The following is an 11,259-nucleotide window of genomic DNA, read 5'->3' as shown; positions in this document are numbered from 1 at the left end:
TAAAAAGTACAAATAAAGGAGAAATGCATAAAAAAAAAAAAAAAAAAAGAAAGTTTGTGGATATTTTCATGCTGCTTCCATTTAAATTATTTACATTTTTAAAGCAATACACTTTCTTTGCATTTTTCCTTTTTATTGGTGCCATATAATACTTTGGAGGCATTAATCAAGAACTGTATAAAGGTTCCCCAGCATGGCTACTAAGATTTAGTTTTTGTGATCCTGGCAGGGACTATTACCTAGAAGTAAATGAGAAGATTACTTCAACCCTACATCTTAAATATTCAGGCAATTGCTTTGGCAGTTAGCTTGAACTGTGCCCTCTGCCACTATAGATTAAGGGAAGTTCCTTCTCCTTTTTCATGTGTGTATTAAAAAGATATTAATGAAAATGCTCACTGGTTAACTAGGTTCATGAAGATTCTGTCCCTTCATGTTTCCCTGAAACTATGAAAAGAGCTGGGAATTTGGGCAGAGACTGTAGTTGAAAATTCAGCTAGAGATCTTAAAGCAATGTAACGAACCAGGCTGCATCCTACACACCTGAGCCTTATTGTAGTCCCTTTTCAGCCTCGTGCAGCACTTGCCCTGAGTTAAGCTGCAAAGTCAGTTTCCTTCTAGTCCCAAAGCTCAGCTGCTTATGCATACTTTTCTCAACCTTGGGCTGATTGAGTTAATCCCACTCTTCCCCAAGGAGGTAACTCTAAGCACCTTCTCCCTCCCTCCCTCCCTCCCATGTCTCCTCCTCAGTTCAGTTCCCTATTCCTAGGAGGATTGGCTTTTCCTCTTCTTTTCACAGGGTCCTGACTTGTCCTGAGCAAGCCAAGTCCATTGCTTCTGCTCCTGGGAAGTGCCAAGATTCTGCGGCGCTGACTTCAACTGCCTTCTCAGGCCTAGACTTTGGGCTGCTTTCCAGATACCTGCATAAACAAGCTCTTGTCGCTGCTGCCCATCCTCCCTGCACCCTACTTTTTCCATCTTACCACACTTTTTTCCCTCTCCCTCTCACCCCCACCCTGTACAAAATGCATAAAGGATGGAAAAACTACTGCAGCCAGAAGTCTTTGAATGAGGCATCAATGGATGAATATTTAGGCAGCTTAGGGCTGTTTCGAAAGCTGACTGCCAAGGATGCCTCTTGCCTCTTTCGGGCTATTTCGGAGCAGGTAAAAGGAAAACATATATCTTCCCTGTACTAAGTTGTCGGAGTTTGAGACATGGCACGGTCCTGTTGTTTGCCAAAAGAAAAAAAATTCCCTTTTGTGTTTGCTAGTGAAAACATCCAGGCCTATCAGGTCTTGGAGAGAAACTGCTTGCTTCTTATTATCTTGGTGCATGCCTTTGCTGATTAGTCTAAATATGTTGCTGTACTTTTGCTATCTTTTCTGTTTTTTAAATGCCAGTTTGTAATGTAGGAGGGGTAAGATAAGGGGGCTGAAGAAAACTGAAATATATCTTGATCCTTTGTAAGCATCGCCTGCTTCCTCTATCTTCAATGCCTAGGAAAATATTTACAGGCTGTGCACATACGGAGTAGAAAAGGGGATGGGGCATGACAGCCATGGCTCCCCAATTACATTGAAGATTATATTAAAAAACTTTTAATAAGATAAGGATTTAATTTCCCAATTTCCTACATATATTCAGAATCAGGAGGGCTTAAGTGTTCAGTTCATAGTCTTGATTTAGAAGTACCTCTTTTAAAGGACTACTGACAATGGACTGGTCTTTCTCTTCTTTTTAGTTATTTTGCAGCCAGGTCCATCATCTGGAAATCAGGAAAGCTTGTGTCTCATATATGAGGGAAAATCAACAAACTTTTGAGTCTGTAAGTAGAATACATACTCTGGGAGAGCTGTTGGTAAAGTATGTAGCAGGTGGGAAAATAATTATGAGCACCTACCAAAATTAAACTGTATCATGCAGTCTCCTCAATAGCAAATATTTAATTCCCAGCTGGCTCCCTTCCCAGTAGCTAATGTGCTTTTGCACTCTCTCCTAGAATTAAGTTGTTTAGGACTCTAATTAAAAATGAAGAATAATCTACATTTTCCCACTACTTACCTTCTATACCAAGAACTCCAGACCCTAAAAAGTTACATTTTGATTGCTGTTTTATATTATCCATACAGTTTTGTTGAACAATTAATACTTCATGAAAGGGTTGGCTCTGCTAATATTTTGAAATGCATATTTTAAAAGATATGCAATTGGGAACGCCCTCTATTTTCTTGCTTAATCCTCTGTACAGTAATCTTCAGCCAGTCAATTTGGGGAATCTTGTAAAATTTATTGTAAGGGAACAAATGAGTCCAAGTATCTGGTCTTTCCATGTGACAAATTGTATAATTAGAGCTCTGCCACTAATGATTAACTTTAGGTACAACTTAGAAGACATATTTTTACACCTTCATGTATTTGAATTCTTGTTAACAAAATTGGAGGCTTCCTTTTGAGTGGCTTTAACAAAAAAACCCAAAACACTTCTGGCCCTTCTAGTGCATTCGTTTCTTCTGTTTATTATGAGTATTTGCCTACTGTTCGAGGTTTACTCTTAATTTTCTCAACAAGTTTCAGTGAATTTTAAAACTATGGGAAGACTTCTTGACTTAAAAGCTTGTTGCCTTGAAGCTGAGTTTAGTCTTCTCTACACCTGGGGAAAGGATTATTAGTGACATTACTTCAAATGCAAGACCATAGTGTAAAGCAGTGCATCTCAAGTATTTTTGTGCATAGAAATCACCTGGAGATCTTGTTAAACTGCAGGTTTTGATTCAGTAGGTCTGAGTTGGGGCCCAAGATTTGTTTTTTTCTTCCCCACTTGAGACAAAGTCTCACTCTGTTGCCCAGGCTGGAGTGCAGTGGCAGGATCACGGCTCACTGCAGCCTCTGCCTCCCAGGCTGAAGCAATCCTCTCACCTCAGCCTCCCAAGTAACTTGGGACTGCAGATGCCTGCCACCTTGCCGGGCTAAGTATTTTGTGTTTTTAGTAGAGATGAGGTTTCACCATGTTGCCCAGACTGGTCTCAGACTCCTGGGCTCAAGTGATCTCCCTGCTTTGGCCTCCCGAAACGCTGGGATTACAAGTGTGAGCCACTGTGTTCAGTGGAGATTTCTGCATTTTTAACAAACTCTGAAGTAATGCTTGCTATTGGTTTGTGGACAACATTTTGAGTAACAAAGATGTGTGTAAAATTTTAAAACTAAATAATTGAGATTCATATCTCAATTTAATACTAAGTGATAGAAGCCAGACCCCCTGCAAAGTTTATACTGTTTAATTTCCCTTATGTAAAACTCTAGAAAAAATACAAGGCAATCTACAGTGACAGAAAGCAGATAAGTGGTTGTGTATCAGTTATAGAGGGGTGCAAGGATAGTTACAGAATAGATATATTTAAATGATTTTTTATAAGTCTGGTGATAATGCATGGAATTAGAAATAAATCTGTTACATTCCCTGAGTTTAATTTCATTTTTATGGAGGTATATTTTACATACAATAAAAACATTTGATGTTTGGCATTTTTAGTTTTGTAGATGATATGCAATCATAGAACTACCACTATAATCAAAATAGAGAATGTTTCCATCACCCCTAAAAAGTTCCCTTGTCCCATGGTCTTTTTTGAAACTAATGAAATTCTCTTTAAAGTTTCTCAGTTTAATTTTGTAAATGTGTGTCTTCAAATTTGAAATTCTTAGAAGTACTGGTCTTGCTTGATTTATGAAAATTATCACTTAAATTGGTGTTTCAAATGAAACTCAAAAGCATACCATTTGATGAAATGCACTGGTATGTGGATATGCCAGGACCAATTCCTAAGATACTTTTTATACTCTAGCTTTTGTCCCTCATGACTTTTGTGTATGTGCAAATCTTCTTGAGGTGCTGTGCAGAGTAGAAACTTACTACCATAATTGTTGACCTGAGCAAAAAAATCCATTGCAGGATAATATTGCAGAATATAATCAGATTTCAGTAATGCTATGTATTTGGTTAAGTCGAGTTTGTTTTATTTTTGAAGTATGTGGAGGGATCTTTTGAGAAATACCTGGAACGGTTGGGAGATCCCAAGGTAAGATCAAATATGGGGGTTTAATCTTTTCAGAGTTATTTGGAATAGTAATGTAAATTTATTCATTCAGCTGTATTATTTTAGCCAGACACCAAGTTTTTTCTTTAGTAGTCAGCTGTGTTGAATCCAATATTTCTTGCGTAAGTTTAGAGGCTGGCAATTGACCTATTGTTTGGTGTTGAACATTGATGATTGTGTGTTAACAGTCCCATCAACCATAGACTAGCAAAAGAGTATACACTACTTGGAAACAGGACAAGCTTAAGCCTTTTCACTTTAATGGGGGAGGAGGGTGGTAATGAATTTTACCAAGAGGTCATTTTTTTTATTAGACAATTCCTCTGATTTGTAGTTGTCTTCTTTTTATGTGGTACTAAAATTCATAAATACATAGTTTATTTAGAAATAATTTTTATGTGATAAAGTTAATTCCATAGTTCTGGACTTAAAACACATTTACTAAATCCCTGCTGCCTTTTTGTACTGCCTTTTAATCCACTTTTGTGTTTTTTAAATCTCTCGTATTACCTGTCCTTATTACTTAATGGCTAAGTAGGGCTTTAGGTCCTTTTTTTCAGGACAAGTTTATGTTAGTGAGTAGCTATCACAGTATTCCAAGTCTCAAAACAGGTTATAGTGTGTTCTACAAATTCTTCATCTAAAACAGTGCTAATCAGCTAAAAATTTGTTGAACTTGGAAAAAAAACTACCTCCTAGCTACAGAATGTTTTTTAAAACTTTATGTACTATTTATGTTTAGGAAAGTGCTGGCCAGCTGGAAATAAGAGCACTTTCTCTAATTTATAAGTAAGTTATACCCTCTTTCTTTGAGAGTGGATGTGTGCATGCATGTATGTATAAGATCTCAATTAAAGTCTCTCAGGATTGCAGAAATTTAAGATTTGATGCATTGATATATAGAATGAAGAAGTCTAAGCTAAGAAAGAGTGTTAAAATATTTTAAATGGTTGAAAAGTCGAAAGAATGTTTCATGGCATGGAAAAATATAAAATTCAAATTTTAGTGTCTATAAAGCTTTATTAGAACACAGTCATGCTCATTCACTTATGCATTGTCTGTGGCTGCTTTCATGCTACAAAAGCAAAGTTGAATAAACCATATGGTCTGCAAAAGCTGGAATGCCTATTTAGCCTTTTGCCAAAAATTGCCAACCCCTGCTTTAAATAAAGAGCACCACCATCCCCCAACTCACAGAGATACATACAATTGATAATTTGTTGGGTTTACCCCTCTTCCTCCCAAATTAAGATATGTTAAAAAAAGAAAATCCATAGGACTTTAGGAGTAATTAGCTGTCTACCTTGAATTAATGTCATTTAGCCTTTTTGGATTATTTTAAAGCCAAACATTAAACCAGATGTTTATATTATTTTATATGAATAAGGTAGGCAATTTAAAAGCACAAATACTTGTGTGTATAACTATCTCTTATATATACCAAATTATGCCTTGCCACTTACCTTTGTTTTCCCCATGTAGTCGGGATTTCATTCTTTATCGCTTTCCTGGAAAACCTCCAACTTATGTCACAGATAATGGCTATGAAGACAAGGTAAGAAGATGAGCAAATGTTGACTTATATAAAAGAAGTTGAATGATGCTTCTGTGTTGCTAGGATATTAAGAAATCATTTTTAACCTAATTAATGAAAAGCATAGTCTGAATGACAAGATTCTCTGTCACTAGCCTTTTCCTCTCTAGTCAGTTTTTCTCAGTATTATCCCTCTAAACAGATCTGATTGTCACTTCTCTGTGACAGGAAAAAAGCCACCCAAAAACCCTAATTGGCTCCCCAATGACTAAAAAGGATCGGGTTCAAACTTCCAAGTTAGGCATTCAGCATCCTGAAAGGTCCCAAACCAGCTTCATTGTCTTCCATCCTTATGCTGTGCTTGCAGATATTCTGCCTTTCATACTTTATGTCTTTTTATTTGTAACTTTCCCAATGCCCCTCGAGTCATTTTCTCCCTTTGTGCTCCCCTAGCAGCTCCCAAGTAATTGTAGTATATATTACATTGTATTTGTTTTTATATGTATTTCCTTCATTATCCGAAAGTTTCTTGAGGGAAGTGACAGTGTCTACTGTCTGGTAAAGTACTTGGTTGAAAATACTCAGCAGACAAATTGTTTTTCACCATACAGCTTCTCCTCCAAAAAGTTTATAAAAGAAAAGTCCTTTATCCTGATTATTTGATTAGTGAAATATAGGCTACACAATGTTTGAGTTTTTTTAACTCTTATTTCACAACATGGAACACAATTTAGACAACATTTTAATGATAACAAGACAAGACGACTTCAGGAGAACTGTTAGGATGCTGTTACGATAATTGAGGGGGAATAACTGAGCTAAGGAGAAGTAGAATTAGGAATAGAAAAGACAGAGTGGGAGATAACTTAGAGGACAAGTATAAATGAGGTACATTAATTATCTCTTTTCTGAGCTTTGGGGACACCAAAATGAATACAGTGAAATCTTTGCCCTCTAAGAGCTTAACAGGCAATGAAGACAGACCTGGAAAGGTTTAATTACAACAAAGTATTAAGTTTTATAATTTAAAAAAATTGTACTAAAAACGTAAAGGAAGAAATCCTTCTTTCTGTTTGAGGGAGTTGAGAAAGCTTCATAATGGTAGTGACATTTCAGTGGAGTATAAAAGAGTCCATCAAATATGAAGAGCAGTCTATTCAGAGGAAACACTATATACAGGGGCATGTAAGTAAGAGACCTTTTGGGACTTAAGTAGTTGGGTGTGAGGAGTGTGATGCTGGAAAGATAGGCCAGAGTTACATAGTAAGAGGTAGAGCAGGCCATGCCAAATAAATTGTTTTTTCATTGTACAGAAGAGTCAATTAAAACTTTTCCCAATATTTTATGTTCAAACATACAGAAAAGTTAAAAGAATTTTACAGCGGGCATCCATATACCTACCCAACACCTAGAGTCTGCTGTTAACATCTTAGTATTATAACATATTTATTCCCCAATCCATTCAACAGTTCACTTTTCTTTTTTGATGTAGTTTAAAGTAAATTTCAGACACCAGCACACTTGACCCTAAACACTAATGGAAAGTTTTTAGGCGAAGGTGTGACATAATCTGAATTGTTTGAAGAAGAGGAGTGTTAGCTTTTGTATCTAAGCAGTTGTACACATAATTACTTGAGATGAAATTTGAATCTTTACCAGGGATCTTTAAACTTTCAGATCAGTTTTTTTCGCCCAACATTGTATTCTGAAATTTTTCATACAGAGAGTTTAAAGACTCATGTAGTGAACATCCATATATCTCCCACTTAGTTCCTACAATTATACAATTCCACTTTTAAATGTCTTGTATATCTTACAGAGAAACTATTTAGCTAATCTAGGGGAACATTGCCTATTTGGAACCATGAGAATACAAAAATGTCAGACCTTTTAAGTGTGTACAACCAACAAATATCCATATGTGTATACAGAGCTAAAACTTACCAGCACTTGGGTAATTGCATATATAGGATAATGCCTATATATGTCTGATTTGGGAATTTATAAATGGGGGGGGCTTGTATTGAAATGTAAGTATGGAAAAGCCAGTGCTTTTATTTTGTGATACTTTGCTTTACCTAAAACTTTGCTGCTTTATCTCAGTTTACATTCTTAAGATGGGCATCAGGATTGAGTTTTTATAAATGAGGCCGGGTGTGGTGGCTCACGCCTGTAATCCTGGCATAAGCGGGCTAATCACTTGAGATCAGGAGTTTGAGACCAACTCAGCCAATATGGTGAAACCCTGTGTCTACTAAAAATACAAAAAAATTTGCCTGGTGTGAGGCACATGCCTGTAATCCCAGGTCCTCGGAAGGCTGAGGCTGGAGAATCGCTTAAGCCCGGGAGGCAGAAATTGCAGTGAGCTGAGATTGTACCACTGCACTCCAACCTGAGTGACAGAGCGACTCCATCTCAAAAATAAATAAATAAATAAATAAAAATGACTTTATTATAGGTAGTGAACATTATTAATGAGCCTTCTAAAATATTTTAGAACAAACTTTCATAGAAATAAATGCCTAATATTCACTTTGGTATCTTTCACCTTCTGTTGACTTAACTCTGCATTCTACATAGTTATCTTCAATTTCTTAAGTGTATTCAGTATTAAAATGAATGCTACTGAAATGGAGCCCTCTTCACTCAGCTCACTTTATCTAGATAGAAGTACATACTTATATTAAAAACAAAATAAAAAGCAAGTCTGGAAATGTAGACTAAGAAAGTCCCCATTCGTCTTCTTCAGTCTTATGCACTTCAAAGTAACAAGTATTGGTTTTCATGCACTTCAAAGTAGCAAACTATTAAAATATTGGTGATTATCTTTCTGTATCATTCTCTTTGTGTTTGTCTTTTACATGTAGATGGACTCATATTTAACACTGTTACTTGTTCTTTTTAAATGTCCTTCTCAGTAATATAGATATACCCTATTTTTTCACTAGTTTACTGTCATTAATTATATCCCACCTGCCCACTCCCAAACAAACCACCCACAAGTATGTATGAGAGAATTATTATTTCACATTGGAATACCACCAGAAACATAAAAGCCATCATGCCTTGTTTTGCCTCTTCCAGTCAAAATGGAACTTCTTGTCACCTGAATAGAGAAATTATATGGTTGTCTGTTTTCTTTCTATAAGAACTGCTTATTCATCAGTTCTGGTTAACTGGATTCCTTTACTTCTTAACAACTTACAACTTAAGTTGTAACTTTCTCCTACCACAACTGCCTCCAGTTATTAACATTTCTTAGAGTTAATAAGTGTGATTTCCAAAAAGACAAGTGAAGAATAATAGAACTGGGATTAAATAACTTGATCTTTGGGAGAAGTTAGCCCAGGGAAGAGTAGGAAGATAGAAAAAAAAAGAATGCTTAGGATAATTGTTTCTGCTAAGGAGGCTTGGTGGCAGCATCTTTTCACAGATTGCAGAATCGTCTTGAGTAACTCAGTTTGTGATACCTTCAAAATGGAAGAACCTTAATTACTAGGGATCATATCCCTTATATAAAACAGAATTTTTGTTTTTTTATTAAGAGATAGGGATCTCACTCTGTTGCCTAGGCTAGAGTGTGGTGGCTATTCACAGGTGAGGTCATAGCACACTACAGTTTCAAATTCCTGGGATCATGTGACTCTCCTGCCTTAGTAGTTGAGACTACTGGCACATGCCACCCAACCTGGCTAAGACAGATTTTTTTTTTTTTTTTTTTTTTTTTTTTTTTTTTACAAAGACTCAGAAAACTTTGGAACAGTTACATAAACAAATTTCATCACATGCGACATTTTGACTGAACAAATTTTGCTTAACAAGCATGGCCTTTGAATTGTTTTGGGAAGAAAAAAAACCTAGGAATTCAAGAATCATCTAAGACCTTAAACTCTCATTTTTGTCATTGAGGAAGTCTCTCTAGCAGCACTGATGCTATATGGTGTATTGATATATTTCTATGAAGTTAAATGGATAACTTTTAAAATAATTGAATAAAATCCCTTTCCTCCCTTAGTCTGAGTTTAGAGTAATTGAGTATTTGACCTAATTTCTCCAGTCATTCTTAGAAGTTAGCTGAGTCTTTTGGCATCTGTTAGTCTTTCTGTTATGTTCAGTAACTCAATTTCTAAGTGTTCGTTTTTTTATTTTGCAAATTTGTAAATCAGGACTTTTTTGGTATATTAAAATAATGTGATTGAGGCTCACAGTGTAACCTTAGTAGTGATTTTAATTTTGGCATTTAAAAGTCAACTGCCAAGAAAATCTCTGAGATACAGGTTACATTTCCTTATATTTAGATATTAAAAAATCACTTTTAAAAAAATAAATTCAGTTATCAATCACTGCCTACTGACTCAGTTTCAAGTTATTTACCATCTTAATTTCATTGTTTTAAGATGTATAACATTCACTTAATTATTCTGTGTGTTTTTCTTTAGATTCTACTCTGCTATTCAAGTAGTGGTCACTATGATTCTGTGTACTCAAAACAATTTCAGTCAAGTGCAGCTGTTTGTCAGGGTATGTGAAGGCTTTATAAATTTTGGGTGTAATTTTAGATGACTTGTCACTCTTTAATTTCAGGGATCCATCATGAATAGCCCCTTTAAAGACTTGTTGGTACCTATTAAATTTGCACATAGGGTTATGACTGTTTTCATGTGTTAATATAAATCTTATTTTGACAATTGGAATTTTGGCCATTTTCCCTTCAGCTGTATTATACGAAATTCTCTATAAAGATGTATTTGTTGTGGATGAAGAAGAGTTGAAAACTGCGATTAAATTGTTTCGAAGTGGTTCTAAGAAAAACAGAAATAATGCTGTGACTGGGAGTGAGGATGCCCATACTGTCTACAAGAGTTCAAATCAGAATAGGTAATAAAGGGAAAGGGATATCATTATAATTATGTTTCAAACTTCTGTGCATCATTATTTGAAAGTAGAAGGGGCCTGGTAAACTTGTGAGTTAGATTGCATATTCACACATACACATATATTAAGGATATATATTTTTGATGGGGGGACAGTTTTGCCAAAACAGATGTATTGTGAGATGCCCAGACTTTGGGGGTTTTGTTCAAGTCGTTTTGTATTGCTAGAAGAAACTTCAGAACTATCTAATTACATGGTTCTCAAACTTTAATTGTATAAGAATTAAAGTGTTTGTCAGAAAGACAGATTCCTGGGCCTACTGTCACAAAATTTGAGGTCAGAATGGGACCAGGAATCTTTTTTAAGCAAGTGTGTCTAAGCATTCTGATGTAGGTAGGCTGTGACCATACTTTGAGAAAATACAGATTCTAAAGTAGCACCATCATTTTCTAGATAACAACTGAGGTTCATTGGTTACTTGACACATTCAGCTAGTAGAAAAATCTCTCAGTCTAAGTTTTAGGAGTGTTTGCGTATCTGCCTTTGGTATGCACTATGAGTACACATTGTGTGCCTCTGAGGAAACAACTATTCAGCAGCTCTAGTTGAACACTTTGGGTTTGAGATAATAAAGTAGATGTCTTATATTTCTTCTGATTCCTAGTTCTGCCTGCAAATTCAGATAGGTTTGGTGCTAGGTAAGTGTCACCTTGTGATTTTTGTCTTGCATTTCTATTTCTTGGATGTTTAAAG

The 11,259-nt window shown here is 35.8% G+C and overlaps 1 protein-coding gene across 13 annotated transcripts in view; it reads left to right on the top strand.

Annotated features, from left to right (window-relative positions):
* ALG13 (ALG13 UDP-N-acetylglucosaminyltransferase subunit) overlaps window positions 1-11,259 on the top strand; it is a 114,818-nt gene that overhangs the window by 24,576 nt on the left and 78,983 nt on the right. For 12 of the 13 annotated variants that reach the window (XR_001817472.2, XM_037729087.1, XM_017502133.2 and 9 more), the window contains exons 4-10: window positions 800-1,166; window positions 1,745-1,828; window positions 4,029-4,079; window positions 4,840-4,886; window positions 5,580-5,652; window positions 10,071-10,152; window positions 10,347-10,509. Coding sequence is in view for 12 of the 13 variants with exons in the window: in XM_037729087.1 (XP_037585015.1) it covers window positions 800-1,166; window positions 1,745-1,828; window positions 4,029-4,079; window positions 4,840-4,886; window positions 5,580-5,652; window positions 10,071-10,152; window positions 10,347-10,509 (867 nt within the window). In the remaining variant the exon portion in view is untranslated. Of the gene's footprint in view, window positions 1-799; window positions 1,167-1,744; window positions 1,829-4,028; window positions 4,080-4,839; window positions 4,887-5,579; window positions 5,653-10,070; window positions 10,153-10,346; window positions 10,510-11,170; window positions 11,205-11,259 lie in introns of all 13 variants that reach the window. The other variant, XM_037729088.1, reaches the window with a different exon arrangement.

This window comes from Cebus imitator, unplaced genomic scaffold, assembly GCF_001604975.1.
Source record: "Cebus imitator isolate Cc_AM_T3 unplaced genomic scaffold, Cebus_imitator-1.0 Scaffold292, whole genome shotgun sequence".
Classification (NCBI taxonomy): Eukaryota; Metazoa; Chordata; class Mammalia; order Primates; family Cebidae; genus Cebus; species Cebus imitator.
The sequence above is the reverse complement of the archived record's forward strand: the minus strand, read 5'-3'. Positions and strand labels throughout refer to the sequence as shown.